General features: G+C 35.0%; 1 protein-coding gene across 1 annotated transcript in view; it reads left to right on the forward strand.

Annotated features, from left to right (window-relative positions):
- Positions 1-16,859, forward strand: part of LOC132551775 (uncharacterized) — a 31,077-nt gene extending 14,218 nt beyond the window's left edge. The window contains exons 9-20 of the mRNA XM_060215921.1: positions 4,683-4,850; positions 5,725-5,958; positions 6,318-8,091; positions 8,268-8,367; positions 9,709-9,758; positions 10,254-10,340; positions 11,298-11,401; positions 11,586-11,661; positions 13,304-13,392; positions 13,879-14,208; positions 16,064-16,260; positions 16,721-16,859. Of these exons, the coding sequence (XP_060071904.1) occupies positions 4,683-4,850; positions 5,725-5,958; positions 6,318-8,091; positions 8,268-8,367; positions 9,709-9,758; positions 10,254-10,340; positions 11,298-11,401; positions 11,586-11,661; positions 13,304-13,392; positions 13,879-14,208; positions 16,064-16,260; positions 16,721-16,859 (3,348 nt within the window). The remainder of the gene's footprint in view (positions 1-4,682; positions 4,851-5,724; positions 5,959-6,317; positions 8,092-8,267; positions 8,368-9,708; positions 9,759-10,253; positions 10,341-11,297; positions 11,402-11,585; positions 11,662-13,303; positions 13,393-13,878; positions 14,209-16,063; positions 16,261-16,720) is intronic.
- Positions 16,860-17,925: the final 1,066 nt, after the last annotated feature.

Genomic DNA, 17,925 nt, shown 5'->3' on the forward strand with positions numbered 1-17,925 from the left:
TTCTGGAGATTGAATATACCTCATGCTTGATTGAACCAATCTTTATAGTTTTATTTCTTCCTACTGAAGAATATTGTATGTGCATGTAGGTGTTGGATAATGATCTTGGCCAAACAGAGATTTCTCAGCTAGATATTAAGCAAAATCTCTATCTAAGACAGGTGCCAGCATAATTTCATGAAATTCCAAAGCCAAACATCTAATACATCATACATGTAAAACCTGATGATGTTGGATTTTGTTTTAATATTGTGGAACTCACTGTCATTGATGACATCCACTCAAGACTAGAAAATTGTGGTGACAGATATGATCTTTGATATTTAATGTACAAATTGATACATATGTCAGATCTCTGATATTTATTTATTATTTATTTATTTCCATTTCTGCAGACCCAACCGTCCATTTACAGAATGGATCACAACAATAAAACACAAGTATATAATATTGCTGTCAGTTATGCATGTAATACAGACTAATAGATGCACTTGGGTAATGCAAATAGACTTAATGATGAAAATTATTCATTAAATGTCTCTTGAACTCTGCAAGAGACTAACAAAACTTAGCACAGTCTGGTGCAAAATCAAAAGAGTTAAAATTGCGTTAAGTCCTGTTTAAAAACACTGTACTTTCTAACGTCTGTTCGACTTTTCTGATTTAAGTGAAATAACAACAGATTAGGACCAGGGACTAAAAAACACATTTGATTAATTAAATATGGGCAGTCAAAAGCACCATTTACACATTTGAAAAGAAAGACATCTATAGCCTAAAAATGCCCATCTGTGTTTGGAGGCTAGGAAGACAAAAATGTCTTCAAGTATTAGCATAAGACACGGAATTCAATTCTGAATTGTAGTTGACGTGTGCTTTAAGACATAAAGATTTCAAAAACTTGCATTGGACAATTTCCACTTGGTGAATTAAAGATGTTTGGTTAGGAGACCTGATCTGACAACAGTATTCTGACTGATTCCTGACAAGACTTATGTATAAAGACCTTAAAACAGATATTTATATAAACCTTGTACACGTACGTTTTATAAAACCAAGCATTGGCATTGCTTTGGAAACAGTACAACTAATGTGGGTACTAAAACTCATAGTAGAAATCTGCCAGACACAAAGATCTTTCACACAGGTGTCATTCTTCAGGTCCTTTACGTTCATACTGTAATTAAATTTTATACATTTCTTCTTGTTTGTAAAAATGACATGGAAACACTTCTTCAGATTTACTCTCATTTTCCACACAGAACGCCAGTCATACACTATCATACAGCTCTGTAGCTGCTCACACTCTGACTGTTCTTACGCACGTCCGTTTTAGAAAATTTTACCACAAATGGCAATTCAGTGATGAAAATAAGGAAAAGTTTAGGCTAAAGTATCAAATGTTGCACCACTGTCAGTAGTAACATGCTGGAATTTGTCTTTCAAATAAGTAGTTAACCAATCTAACATGCTACCTTTTACAACATATGATTTTAACTTGTGCAAAATAATTTATGATTCACTTTGTCAAAAGCCTTTGAAAAATCAGTATATACCACTTATAATTCTACTTTTTAGTCAAAGACTTGGAAATCTGATAGGTGAAACATGCAACAGTAGACCCCTTTTTGGAAAAAAAACTGTGTTGCTCAACGCATATAAGCAGATTTATAAAAAAAATTAAAATGAAATAGGAAGTAGAGATACTGGTCTGTAATTAGAAATTTCATTACGTTTACCAGATATAAAAATAGGAATAACATTAGCCCTTTTGAAAATGCATGGAAAGATACCCTCATTCAATGAACGGTTGAAAATGTTACTCGGTGATGACATACAATAACAGGTCCTTAAACATAGAGTTTACTGGGATAAAAAAGTATAATAAAAATGCAAAAGTACGGAATTGCACCGCACAAAATCTGAGCGCTTTGTTTAATATATTTATCATATTGTTAATCCATTGTTCATGATATAAAATAGAAGCCAGCGTTTTTAACACCCATCCCTTATACAATAATGAAATGTTTCACTATGAGTTATCGGGTATCACTTTGGAGAATTGGAAAGTTCTATAATTGGTTATTTACTCAAAGTGCCTTGGTCAAGTGTAGTATTTGCTCAAGAATATGTGAGCATTTTTATTTGTGGTGGAAATAAAGCCCATGCAAACTGTCTTCTTCCATCCTGTGGCCATCTGCAACATGATCCTATCCCATTCAGAATCTTGCAAGAGATTTGGAGTACCTGGTATATTTATGTTATGGTGTTATAACATGAAGTTATACATCTTATCAAGTCATTTGTCAAAGCTGACATTTTCTGTAAATTTAACAAATTCTGATGTGTGCACAGGCAAACCTTTCACCTTGTGAAATGCTTAGATGACCAAATGACAATTACATGTCCCATTGTCTAGCTACCCAAGCAATTTATTCACAAATGAAATGATGCAATTCTCTAATTAATTTGGTAATCCCTTAACTAGTTCCTCTGTATGTGCTTTGATCTGAATGAAAATATCATATAGGAAATTAATCACTACAAAATTGTAAATATGACATTGGTGTGAGGATCTACCTATTTTTGGCACCATGCTCATGTGGCAGGAACATGAGATGTCAAACTGGATTTATTGCTGCATAGCTGGCAATTCATGGTTATTTGAACACATGACTGGCTGAATGAGAGAAATTTCTAATCTAATAAACCACAGGCTGCTATCAGAATCATGGAATATTCACAAAATTATGGCTGCTTAGTAAATAGCTGTTAAAAAAGTCTGCAGCCAGTGTGTATTGTACATTTACCCTTTTTGTTCTAAATGTTTGAGTCTTATTATAAGTCTTAATTATGTAACTGTGACTGTAACTGTATGTGCTATAAGTGGCATGGGCAGGTGACTATCTCTATTGTTTACTGACATAGAGAGATGAAAGGTGGGACTGGCTACCTAAGGGTGCCACAGGCAATAACTAGCTGATAACTAGTGTCACAAGGAACAGCCCAGATATCAAATAGAGACAATTGGGATGAAAGCACATGAATTCAAATCTGATCAGAAAAAAAATATCATAGTGATTGAAGTTTCATGTTAGACTGTATTATAATAAATGTTTAATACTAGGATTATTTGTCACAATTAATGAATTTATTGAGTTTTTTAATTTTTTTTTCAATGCACCGTGTTAAAAGACCACCTGTCATATGTGACCTTATTTATTGCCTCCCTATGGCAGATTTGGCTGTACTTCTATGCATGGGAACAGGGGCGTTCATACCTTATCAACATTTTTCAATTTAACAAAACATGTAACACGTTATATTGGGGATATTTTGAGCTATTTAATTACAAAACATTTTATGAAAGGACTTCAGACAGGATGTGACATTTTCGGCTTCATCTGTTCACACTCCCTTTCTCCAATCACAAATTTACAACATATATTAGAATGTAATGATTGAATATCATGATGTGATATTGACTGAACAGTAAAAACATAGTGTATTTTGACTAAACTAACATAATTTTGCCAAATGAGTCCTTTGAGAAAATTACCTGGGGTCATATCAAAATTACTCCACTGAATTGAACTTGAATGAATGCAAAATGAAGGAAAGAAAATAACCAGATTGAAATTAAACTTGTTGCTAGCTAATCAGATCAATAAAATATTGTGGAAGTGACATGAAGTGTTTTTTCAGAAGTAACTTATAAAAACATGGCAATTATCTTATGGTATTTTTTTTTCTTACAGCTGTATTACGTGACTGTGAGATATATGTATGTTTTATGATTCGTAAGTCTGAAAGTAGTCTCTTTAGACCTGTGGTATGTAATTGACTATAACCATTGAATGTGACCTATAGATGACAGTTGCATTTAACGAGTGATTCTATTATTTGATACACTGCTCGTAGGCAGTGCTGACCTATAAAAAATCTGGGATACTTATTGATTTTACAGAAAATCATAGGACTCTAGAGAACCATAAACACTAGGATTTCTTGGTAGGTAGGTTAGAACCTGTCAATAAAGGAGTTCTCTTAGGTTTCCTTTCATGTATGAGCTGTAGTTATGTACTGAAGTTGTAATAGTATTTACACTAATGATTCTTTGTCTTCAAAACATAACCAAACACAGCTGTTTATTATTGACAGAGTCTAGTCAGCAGTATTTACTGTTTTATGTTACATTTAGCTGAAATGATACCAGCAAAAACACATCTTTTTTCTTATAAGAGATGTAACAACACTGATTCTTGAATAATTTGAAAAAAAAAGCATGTGAAATTTTGCTTCAGTTGGTTTTTTCATTGATTTTTTATTATTTACTTTTTCGCTAATGAATATATGAGGTCAATATGAACACTGCATAAAGTGGCTGCCTTTTGCTTAATTAGGCCATATTTGCACATGCCCTTCCATGCATGTATCCTTCTGTATATTAATTTTTTATGCACTTGAAGCTGCACAATTTAAAATTCTATCTTAATCAAAGATGACTCAATATTAGATTAGAAAGCCTGAACAAAATGACAGAAGATTAATTGATTGAGAGCAAATTGATGATGAGAGTTTAAAAAAAAGATAACTCTCAAAGTATACCGATAAAGAAGTGTGAGACAATTGTTATTGTATTGCTTAGCATTTATGTACGATTTATACTTGTTCGGCTACAGGAACAACAGATGCAGCTTCAGCAGTTACAGCAGCAGGAACAGCAGCTGCAGCAACAGCTACAGCAACAGATACAGCAGATACAAATGGAGCAACACCAGCTGCAGCAACACCTGGAGCAGCAGAACCACCAACAACAAGAGCAACTACAGCAGGTGCCACATGTACAGGTAAGGTAGTTACAGCAGGTATCACATTTACAGGTAGGGTAGTTATAACAGGTATCACATTTACAGGTAGAGTAGTTACAGCAGGTATCGCATGTACAGGAAGGGTAGTCACAGCAGGTATCACATTTACAGGGAGGGTAGTTACAGCAGGTATCACATTTACAGGTAGGGTAGTTACAGCATGTATCACATTTACAGGTAGGGTAGTTACAGAAGGTATCACATGTACAGGTAGGGTAGTTACAGCAGGTATCACATTTACAGTTAGGGTAGTTATAACAGGTATCACATTTACAGGTAGAGTAGTTACAGCAGGTATCGCATGTACAGGTAGGGTAGTTACAGCAGGTATCACATTTACAGGGAGGGTAGTTACAGCAGGTATCACATTTACAGGTAGGTTAGTTACAGCAGGTATCACATGTACAGGTAGGGTAGTTACAGCAGGTATCACATGTACAGTTGAGTTTGTTATAACAGGTATCTCATGTACAATTAATTTTTAGAACATTTTCTTCAGGTTCTTATAACACAATCAGTAGAGGATTTAAGCAGGTATCACATGTATAAGTAGGATACAGTAGCTATAACAGGTATCACATATACAAATAAGGTCACTATCGTGGTGATATTTTATGAAAGAAAGATAACTTTGAGAAAATCTGCCTAAGTACATTGATGCTCTTTTCCATGAGTTTCAAGTGATTTGCTAACTGTTGTGATTGAGTCCCAAATTTCTGATGTTGTTGGACACTACCTACTGGTGTATGTTCCCAAGTACATAATCCTATGTTGTTGAAAGAGGAGTTATTTCTTGTATTTGATTGTGAGCAAAGTTATATGATCAGTTGTTTCAATCTTTTTTTCATTTCAGAAACAGCAGTTGGTGATACAGCAACAGATCCAGCAATTACAGATAGAAAAACAGCAACTTACACACCACCTAGAGCAACAAATACAGCAGACCAAGCTGAAACAACAACTGGAGGACCAGCACCTCAAGCAACAGCAACAAAGTCAGCTTCAGCAACAACAGCAACAGTTCCAGGACATTCTAAAACAGCACCAGCAACACAACCAGTCAGGCTCTGTGCCACAATCACCACAGGCATGTTCACTCATATATTTGTAAACACCATAGAAGAGAAAAGTTTCTCTCATTGGTTTATATTTTTGTAGTAGTTTTAATCCATTTTTGAAGTAACAATTATATTTTTGATGGTAAAATTAGCCAAGAAATGCAAGATATCCTTAGGAAAGAATTGTTGACTGGTGATTTGAATACTTGTGGTGAAAAAATAAACAAACTTGGGATTTCTGCATTATTTAATCACAGGGACAACATGATTAATATGGTTGGCTGATATTATATATAAATATGTTTTGCTGTCTGGATATGAATCCATCTTCATATGCTTTACTCCTGTGTTTGCAATCATTTTTTCTACATATATATATATATTGTAGGTGCCACAGTCACCCCTTCTACAGAGACAGGTATCTGTAGAGTCCCTAGACTACCAGTTCCAGTCCCAGCAGATCCAGGATATTCCATCTCGCATGTCTGCACAGCTGCATCTCCAGCAGCTTGCCCGTCAACAGCAGCAGCAGCAGCAGGGTCCTCGAGACATCATCCAGCAGATGGACATTGGCCAGCTGGCAGAGCAGCTCAGTATGTCTTCTCAACAACAACAACAGCAGCAACAACAACAACAGCAGCAACAACAACAACAGCAACAACAACAACAACAGCAGCAGCAGCAACAACAACAGCAGCAGCAATCAGTTCCTCATCCTCAACATGTGTTACAGCAGCTACACTCACCACCTCCTGTCAGTCTCAGCTCCATGTCTATTCAGTCAAACCTCCAATCCGCCATTGCTCAAATTCCACAGTTCACAATTCAAACTCCAAACCCACAACAGGAGGTAATGCCACAATCGCAGACATCTTTTGTGTCACCAAGCCATCTCTCTGCTGGTCAGGTTACTCTTGTCACAACAAGTGCAGATAATCCAGAACTGTCTGTTGCTCAGTTACTCAATGGCATAGATGGGATACAGGACCCAGTTGGTACTGTCTTCCGCAGCCAGACAACAACAACTAGTGGTTTGGTAGGAGGTATAGCAGGTCTATCTCCTATTGTTGGCCATCCCAACATGTCAACACTACCCTCGACTATCAAGGAGGAAAACAACCTGGCAGTGACGCCAACGCTGGATAACACCTCAATGTCTAACAGCTTTGTAGTGTCGCATGCTTCTGGGAATCTACACAGTGGTACAGGAAGTGCTACCATAGATTTGGATAGTGCTGCGGAGCGACTTAAACAAGAGATCATGGAACAAATGGCTAACAGGGGATTGCATACAGAATCCAAGGCAGCTGACAGTAATCCATTTTCATTCCCAACCATAGACTCTCTTAGTGGTAACGATCCTGAAGGGGATTTGCCAGGCAGCATAGGGAGTCAACACAATCCAGGAGGGCATTTTGAGGGCATCATAGGCATTCATGGTGATTCAGTTCAACAACAGCTGAACATAGACAATAGTTTGAATACAAAATCAGACGCCAAATCAATTCAGAATCAACATCAAGAACTTAAACGAAGACTTTCAGTAGGTAGTGAAGTAGAACTTTTGAAGAAGTCTTATTCTTCAGGTAATCAGCATAATATCGGGTCTAAGGGATCAACGCCAATAACATATGTCAAACACAACCCGTCCAGTGGCACCCATGTCAAAACAGACAGTCACACACGGCCTCGCATGAGGAGTAAATCAGGTGATGACTACAACCTAATGCGTGCCAATAGTGAGGATCACACGTTCATGAGGCCGAGGAGTCGTACGGAGGACTCCTTGTGGAGAATGAAATCAAAATCAGAGGAATACTGGGGAAGTCCGTTTTCAAAATCAGATGGTGCAGGACTGTTTAGAAATCCAAATACTTTATCTAGTCCCATCAAATTGAAAAGGAAGCATCGGCCGGCTCCGCTGTTTATACCTCCTCATATGAATAATTGTGGCTTTCAGAGCAGGCTTAGGTCACCTCGCATTAACCCTCATATAGAAGGCAGGGGCAACACCCCTCCACCTTACACACCTCCTCCCATGCTCAGTCCTATTCGGAGTGGATCAGGTCTGTTTTGGAGTATGTACAAGCCAGTTACCCCAAAATCTGCTCCTGTTACTCCAAGGTCTCTCCAGTTGGGTATGAGTAACAGAGGAAGTTTAGGTGAGTGAGATTTTCAGTCATCACTTTGTGTGTTAAATTTGCTTTTTTATGTTTAGGATTTTTAAGATATTTCAAAAATGGATAGTTCAACTTCAACTGTAGGTCATTTTCATTTACATTACTTTATGCAAGTCATTTTGATAGTATAAGAGTGGACCACCTAATTTACTTTGCAGGTCATTTTGATCAAGTGATGAAGATGGAGGAAGAGGATGAAGAAGAGACTTCTCTTCCACAGGAATCAGAGGAAGCAGCACCTGAAACAGATGTACAACCGTAAGTAGCTCATCATGTATAAAATCAAATCTTAATTGTAATCAAATGTTACTGCCTATCCTACATCATGCTCAAATTCAAACTTCATGGTGCAATTTAAATACATTGGCTTGATTAGTTTGGGTTATTTTTTCAAACGATGATCACAAAGTATTGTTTAAAAAGATTCCACAAAGGGATGCTGCTACTAGATCATGAATAAATGCATCAATATTGTCAGAAGAAGCTCAAGCTATGTCTTAGGAACTCTCTGAAAAGTGTAAAACAAAGGATGTTTTAAAAGCAGTTATGAATTCCCATTTTTTTATATCAGAAATTTGGCATTGCATTTCAATGTGCAAAACAACAGCACTACCACATCATTTTACATTCAAATGGCAATTTTCACAGTGCTTGGTTCTTGGGCATATCTGATTAATTATTTGTCTGCTGAATTGAAGTGTACACTGATATTCAATAAGATGTTTTATTTATGGAAGTATTCACTGATATTGATGAGATAGTGTACAATGACATTAAATGAAATGTTTTATTTGTGGAAGTGTTCAATGATATTCATTGTGATTGTGTACGCTGATATTCAAAGAGATGTTTGATTTATTGAAATTTTCACTGATAGTTGATGTACAAGAACTTGATTTAACAAATCATGCACAGATATAAACTCTCTCAATGAGAAATACTTTCAGCACTACATTGTCCAAACTTTTTTGGAATTGCGAGGATCAGATTTCGTCAAAAAGTTCATGCTGTTTTGAGGGTTTTGTTTTGATTGTAACTGAAGATGCACACAACCAAGCTATGTTTTCATGGCTTGTGTAAACGCCCTTTTTGTTTACTGTTACTGCTACAGGAAGTTGACATTAATAAAGAAGAGAACTTTTGATAGGCAATTAATTACCAGTTTAATTATCCATAGACCAAGTGTTGTGTGTATGATGGACTGATACACCGTAATTAGCCATGTGTGTGGCAAAGTTCTTTCTACTCTGTGCATGACAGATTTCGTCAGAACACGTGCAGATCTTTTGACAAAAATTGAATGAATGACTTTTCCCTTGCTGTACAATTAAAGGGACTGAAAAATCACTTCGACTCCAACAAAATTTTTACTTGATGAAATTTTAATCATCCAAACTAAAAGAACAGATAAAGAAGGAAGAAAATTGGGGTTAGGAAATTATTTTGACTCAAACAGAATTTCAGCTCAAGCTTTTTTGAGACAAGTTTCAGCTGTATTTTATGAAATATTTCATTTATGGAAGTGTACACAGATATTCAATGAGATATTTAATATTTAAGTTTACAATTGAAGTGATATTTAATGTTTGATTTTTTCAGTCATGTAAACATAGGATCTCAGTATCAGGCAGAAATACCCCCTTTCAACAGTAAGTACACTTTCTTCATACAAATTTCACTGCACACGTCTTGCACCGAAATTACCATTTTTATATTAGCTATTACATGTCTTACACTGAAATTACCATTTTAATATTAGCTATTACATGTCTTAAATTGAAATTACCATTTTTATATTAGATATTACATGTCTTACACTGAAATTACCATTTTAATATTAGATATTACATGTCTTACACTGAAATTACCATTTTTATATTAGATATTACATGTCTTACACTGAAATTACCATTATAATATTAGATATTACATGTCTTAAATTGAAATTACCATTTTGATATTAGATATTACATGTCTTAAATTGAAATTACCATTTTTATATTAGATATTACATGTCTTACACTGAAATTACCATTTTTATATTAGCTATTACATGTCTTACACTGAAATTACCATTTTGATATTAGATATTACATGTCTTACACTGAAATTACCATTTCATGCTTGTTATTATTTTTTTTCAGGCAGTAGAGTTGGTTTGGAATCGGTGGAGCCTAAAGAAGATTTAATGTGGAACCCTTCCTTTATAGGGGATAACAGTGACCATGATGGTAGGTTAATAAAATGATACACCTACAGCAAATTAGAGTCAATAGTGTGTAAAACATAGGCCACCTGAACCACTATCATTTCAGTATGTTAGATTAAGAAATTGTATTGAACTTTTTATAAATTTAACTAAATTATTGAGAAAATGTATGGAAAGGAATCAAGGTATTTCTGTGTTCATTGTTTAATATCTGAAACAAACCTATTTTCAGATTTTCTGTTGTATTTATGGCTTTGAACTTGACAAGAACACATTTTTAAAACTTGAAATTTACTTGATGTACAAAAGTTGCCAAAACATTGAGAGAGAAAAAAAAACAAAAAGGAAAAATACAAACCTCTTTATTAGACCAAAGCAACTTCATATTTTGTTATGTTGTTTACTTGTTTTAGTTGACAAGTCAGGCCTTGTTTGTTGAACCTTCTGTCATTGTACATGCAATTGCTTACTCTAGTGTAGAGAGCTGTACTGATTATGATCTGCAGTGTGCTTGTATTGAAGGACTTCAGTTTTCTTGAAGTCAAAATAACACATTTCTGATTTTGTTGGTACTGCCTTGTAGGTCAATCATGCAAACATTGAATAATGGCACATATCAGTATGTGTATAACATTTGTAATACTTAAATATAGTCTAAAAGGCAGTTTTATATTAAATACATGTTGAAAATTTAAAAAAAAAAATGTGTATTAAAAAAAATTCTTTTTGTACAGTTTGTTTATTTCATCAACAGCAAAAATGGCAAAACAGCTCGTAAAATAGCTGCAATTGATATAAAAACAAAAAGTTGAGCTAGAAATTTATCATTCCTCTATACTCTCATCACAACCATAAACAAAGTCCCGGTCAGTTTTTTTTTCTCATAAAATATTCCAGTTCATTTGAATATATTAACAATAAAACCTTTTGCTAATAGCATAGCGTTGGATGTACGAAAAAAGTTTCTCTTGTTTTACAGTGCAATTTTATCAAGAATTTGCTTGCTCATCAGCTGTGAAAGGAAATGGTTCCAATGTAGAATATGCTTTACATTTATTACGAATGGCTAATGGCAACATTCAGGTAAGCTAGTATTCATTTTACTGCTAAAAGGTAAACGAAATATTGTATCACAGTCCTAGAATGTCAGCAAACTCAACCCTTGGCTTGTACATTTAAATGATGATACATAATGAGCTAGTAAATTTTTACCTTTTTTTTAATATGAATTTAGTGTTAATGTATGTTGTAATTAATTGTATTACAGACAGCTATGCTGATGTTGATGAGTTCAGCCATCAGGGTACCACGATATCACAGTCTGCATTCTTACACATATCAAGGTATGGTTTTACAAAAAAAATCACACAAGTTTTGAGGTACCATATGTTCCAGATAAGCTGCACCATTTTTCGTCCTGACTTGGGTGTGCAGCTTATATAAAAAAATATATTGGGGGATTATAGGAACACTGGTGACAAGGTTGTAATACTGTACTTAAGCCAGGCCCTACCTGTGCGTTGGCAATCATTGAAGGCCCCAAACAATATGGTATTTTATGTATTTTAAATGACCAGCATAATTTAAAAATACATCCATAAAAGAAAGGATTATTTGTGCGAAATTCATTAGTAAACTATATCAAATGTTGGACTGACGATCTTGATAAACTGCCTTCCGTTATTTGTTACCAGTTTATCAAATGTCAACAATAGTGGTTACTATATCTTAATAAAGTGTGTAGCTTACATTCTGGTGCCGCTTATATGTGAATCAGATAAAAAAAAACTTGGAAAAACAGCCCTGTAGCTTTTATATGGGTGGTGCGGCTTATAACCTGGAAAATATGGTATGTTCTTGCACAAAATCATATAAATCCCCTGGTGTGTCCTTACGATTCATGAGATATTTTCTTATAAATAAATCTGTCAAAGCTCAAGGTTTGTTCTTGCAAACAAATCTGTCAAATGTCGTAAAAATGTGCTCTCAAATTTGTCAAATCTTATTGTTGTCATTTAGGAATCTGTCAAATCTTAATCATATTAAAAATCTTTTAGAATCACTTAGCTTGTCTGATGTATGTTCTCAAATTTTATTCTCTTATATTTCACTGATATCAGGTAAATAATTACATATTTATGAACAGAAAGACAAGAAAGGAATATAGGCTTCAACTACATATTTATTAGTCATCAACATGATTTGGTCGCTGATATATAACAGCTGTGGTACAGGACAAGACTTCAGTTATACCTAGTTGACCAGTCAAACCTGTAGGTTTAGCAAGAGAATCTTTTGGCTGAGTCCATGTAACTGAAGCAACAAACAAGCTTGATAGAAGAATTCTTCGGGGGACTTAAAAACCCATGCCCCAGTGTACTGCAGAGCTGGGTGCATAAACCCTAACTCCCTGAAAAGGAAGGGGGACAGTATGATTTATCCATGCTCAGAAACAGCTGAAAAGTGTTAACTCACTTAATCTCCAGGCATCACAGTTATGGTCAAGTGGTGGGGATGTGATGATAAAAACACTATTGGTACTAAATAAAAAGTCCTGCTGCTGCTGAAAGCTGAATAGAAACTGACCAGTTACGTGACGCGAGAAATTGACACAACCAGACTGACATATGACAGTTAACTTATCATATGTAACAACCATATTCATTCTCATTTGTGCCTATAGGAAATTATGTGATTATTCACAGATGGTACACCCATAAAACGTCATAACAAGCTTGTTTTTTGTTTGTAAACCACACTTTTAATAAGAGGGCTTATGTATGAAGCTGTATTCTAACAAATCAGCCTTGCACATGTACTTCCAAATAGGGTATTCTTACACAGGGTAGGTTTACATAGTCCTCAGAGCTGAGGAGTTTTGATGACCATATTACATGTCAAGACTTTTAGATGACAAAATGATTGTGATCTATTTTAAAATGTTGAGACTTGGAGTGATTAGCATTTAACATATTTTTTATTCAGAATCAACAGTTTGGTCTACAGAGGAAGTTGAACGTTATCAGCAGGCACTGATGAAATGTGACAAAGACTTCCTGAGTATCTCGAAAGAGGTAAGGGATACAACTGAGGATATTAAATGATCCACTCTGTCCATTACACTTTGGTTATTTGCATACAGGCTCTTCTGAAGCTAATATTGATGTTTAGATATAACAATAAGCCATAGAAAGAAGTTCATATTTGCATTTCTATCACATTTCCAAAAAAAAAGTTTTTAGTGGAAAACTTTGTGCATGATTTACAAAGATGCATATTTTGTATTTAGTGCAGAAAAAGTTGAATATTTACAGCTTTGACATGTACATGAAAATTTATACCTGTCAAAATTCAAAGATTTGTGAAATTCTTAAGATACCAATAATTTTAATGTATCTGCTTGTTTGCTTTAATATTTTTTATTCGTGTTTGCTGAATAGACACTCAGTGATGAATTAAGTAAGTACCTAGACTATGTAGCAGTAAAATGTTTGAATTTGATGAGCTTTGTTCTTTGGTCTTTGTATTTCTCCAGTATTTATTAAATTTATGTTTGACAGGTGGAGACCAAATCAACTGGTGATTGTGTTCAGTTTTACTACCTATGGAAAAAGGTTTGTCCAGATGAACACAAACGCCTGAGAGTGGTGCGGCGTAAACGTGAACAGGACCAGCTGTACAATTTACGGACACGCCAGCAGCAGCAACAACAGGAGCAGCAGCAAAGTGGGCTGACACAGGTTACAGATGAGGATGACAGTGATTCAGATTCCAGCTCCTCACTGGACACAGGCGACCACCTGGACAAAGAAGAGGAACAACTGTCCAGTTCGTCTGTGCGGTCCTCCCCAGTTCCAATGTTTCCTTGTGAATTCCCGGAGTGCACAGCAGTAAGCTATGAATATATACTACATAACAGAAATCATGCTGTTAGTCTGATAATGCTCTCCAAGAAATTGATGATTTTGTAGCTACACAATGCTTCCATGTAGATTGATGTAGATATTTGTCTGAATAGTAAATAACATTTATTTACAGGAGAATGACATCAATTTAAGACAGAAAAAAAAATGTAGACATTATTGATCTCCCAATTTTAGAATAAGACAATGTCACAGTTACTATCCGTCCAATATTATTGCACCATTGTAGATGCTTCATGAACTCTTTCCATAATCATGACGTCTTGTGATATAATGAAAAAAGTGCTCCTGTATCCTTCATAATATTTTGAGACATCCTGAAACACTTGGTGTAACTCACCATTCAGACATTGTCATATGTAGGAATTGACAGACGAATTGTTTATCTAACGTATAATAAATATCACCCAGAGAATCATTATGATAATTCAGCTGTATTTCAAGTGTTTTCAAAATAACAAAATACTCTGAAATCAGCTGATATATGCCAGGTTTATTAGGTCATCTGAGACAAAGTCTCATGGTGACCTTATGCGATTGATCACGTTCACCGTTATGTGTCCGTAAACAATTTAATATTTTCTACTTCTTAAAAACCCCTGAATCAATTTCAATGAAATTTTGCAGAAACCTTCCCTGGCCTAAGATGAACCAAAATAGTGAATTATACTGTTCCCACCTCACAGGGGCCTGAGGGGTGGGGCTAAAAGGGCAAAATAGATTTCTGAGTATGATTTGTTTAATTCCATTATAAATATTTCAAACTTGGTTTGAGTTATGAGTGAGGGATGACAGCTTGGCAATTTGCCTGTATTGATCCTGACTGATCTCCATTGAGCTGATTGATGGGGCCAAACATGGTCAAATTGACATAAATTTTTAAAATCTTCTTCTGAACACCCAGGTAGGATCAAATGCTCTTAATGGATGGAAAAAGCGTCTTTAGGTGCTTTAATTACCAAAAAGGGTCTCATTTCTTTTTAGGTAGGAAGTTAACTTTACTGTAATTTAATTTTCATAGAAAAATTGCATTTTTGAGCATAGTGTTGTTTATTTTCCCACTGAAATACAAATTCTTTGTAAGAATTATTAGTATAGGATGACAGTTTTGATGGTATGCAGGTATTCACACTGGCTTATATGATCAATGTCACAATTCCTTTTTCATTACACTTGAAAGCTACCTGCTCTTAAACCTTTATAATCAATATTGCATATCTTTGGTAACCATCAAGGCAACAAGGCCTCTTGTTACGCTAAGTACAAAATGACAAACTTGGAATCTACTTCCTATTTCAAGCATTGATGACAAGAAAAACAGAATCAAAATATTAAAAACTATAAGATAAATATTATTGAGTAAAGTTTATTAGCAAAATAAAATAGGAACTTATGCATGCTACAGAAAAAACAGTGTTGTGTATGAGTGATATATTACACACGAGTGACACTGAGCACATGAACAGTCATTAATCCCATCATTTTATTGAACACTTGCACTAGATTTCCAAGCAGAGGTTAAGTAAAAACTCATTTCATATGATAGATTGTAGCACAGAAATGTCAACATACCATATGATAAGCAACACACAGTCATAAATCATCCTTTTATCAAAGTGAGCACTACAGTCATGTGCTCTTATAAGCGTCAAGCATGAAGGACTGACCCTGAAATCACTACTGGTAACAACCATGAAATTTTAATTGAGTACAGAAAGAGTTAAAAGATACATTCTTGCATTTTTCTATGAATTGCGATAGACAGTTATATGATACATATATATCTGTCATGTTTTTTATGTAGATAATATTTATGTTTTAGGCATTTGGTTCAAAGCAGGCTTTGAATGCTCATGGGAGAATTCATGGTAGCTCTAAAAACTCTTCTCCTGCCTCAGGCCGCAACATAGAGAACAGAGCACCTGGCAGGCCCAAGCCTAATCCACTCCCCAACAAAACTGTTCCAGCACCTGTCCCTGGCGACGGCTCAGAGGTGTTCCCTTGTAAACTTTGTGGAAGGTCAGCAAACCAAAATGACAGAACACTAAGAGTTTTGAACCATACTAATGTTTTTTGCCATCCATTTGTCAAACAATTCTCTGTTTGTCCATCACACTCCCAGTCTTAACATATTTATACTATTTCATATTTTACTGTCACACATCTTTTCATTTGAAAACTACCAACATTATTCTTGAATGTTTTATGAATCTTGTCTTCTGTAACTCTCCCTGTCACCATTTTGGCAGCCCTTTTTCTTGATTTTCTTCAAAATTGCAAGTTCAGTCTTTCTTTGTTCAAGGTTAAAAGTAACATTACTGAAAATAGAATTGTGAAAAAAAGGCATTGTCTTTAGATGAATTTTTCAGATTAATGATATTGCCAATTTTGTTGCTGTTTCTTTCCACTTGCTTTTTTGTGCAGATAATTTGTAGATTTAAATACAAAAAGCTCACTTGTTCTTTTTTTTCTATTTCAGAGTGTTCCCAAAAGTGAAAAGCCGAAGTGCTCATATGAAGATTCATAGACTGGCAGAGGCTGATAGAAAACAACCGAAACCAAACAATATGGAACTGACTATTAAAACAATACTGCCCACAGGCTCCCCAAATGGCTGATAGTGTGTCCCTTCCCATATGGTGCTTCAGATAACCCCATTTCTGCTGTAGGGCTTTCCTTGGATCATCAGTTACATAATGGCAGCTCATACACACTGGGAGACCCGTAATATAACCCTGGCTGTATGTCCTGTGTAGGACATGCATGCTCGTTCTGTGCCATCCACCGGATTTTCCGATGCGGAGTTATTCTGGTTCGAAGGCTATCCAAGTCTGTGATTCTCTATGGCTATGTGATTGGGTTGATTCTAACTCCTACGTGTTTTACTGTTGATCAAAAATGTTGTTTTGTCTGTTGATAGTATGGTATATTGTTTCCTTTTTAAAAAAGTAAGATTTTTACAAAATGTTAAAAATTGTTCTTTGAAAAAGGTAATTGAAAGATTTATAATTGTTACAGAAAGAGAAAAAATATAAGATAAAGATTTTTGAAATGTCTGTCAATTTTCTATTTCAAATTTGAATTGATATTGAAGACTAGATATGATATTTTAAGTTAAGAATGAAAAAAAATCATGTGAAACTGGAGAAAATTAAAAATTTTACAAAGTCAAAACAAAACAAATCAGACCAAAAATGTCCAGAAAGACGAAATTCATTACTGCACTGGTGTAGTAAATCACCTAAGAATTACATATCCAGTATTTTAGTGGCAATCTACCAGTTTCTATTGTCCATTTGGCCAGCTCTGTCTATGTGTTCTGTGTATCTGCTTGGTACAAAGGCTTCTTACGTCCATATACTATTCTTTATTGTATTACAAAGTACACATGATTTTTGAGGTTGATATAGAGTCTCTAGGTGTTGTGTTGCATGTTAATTTTGTATGCTCATTATAGGCATAAATTGTTTTGATGATTAATAACTTTGTAGTGACAATATCTGAAGTTTTGTGGCTAGTCACAAAAATGTTCTGTTCTGAATATGTCACAATAGATTTAGATCTATTCCTTGTTGTAATTTTGTGACTAATATGACAAAGTGCAATACTGTTTCATTTAACAGGCTTTCTGAGTGCTTAGCAAGTCTGTGGTATTGTCTGTACAATTTACAGAATAGTTAGGTT

The sequence above is a fragment of the Ylistrum balloti genome, unplaced genomic scaffold (genome assembly GCF_031769215.1).
Source record: "Ylistrum balloti isolate Yb309-2 unplaced genomic scaffold, AGI_CSIRO_Ybal_v1 Utg369626, whole genome shotgun sequence".
In the NCBI taxonomy this organism is placed as follows: domain Eukaryota; kingdom Metazoa; phylum Mollusca; class Bivalvia; order Pectinida; family Pectinidae; genus Ylistrum; species Ylistrum balloti.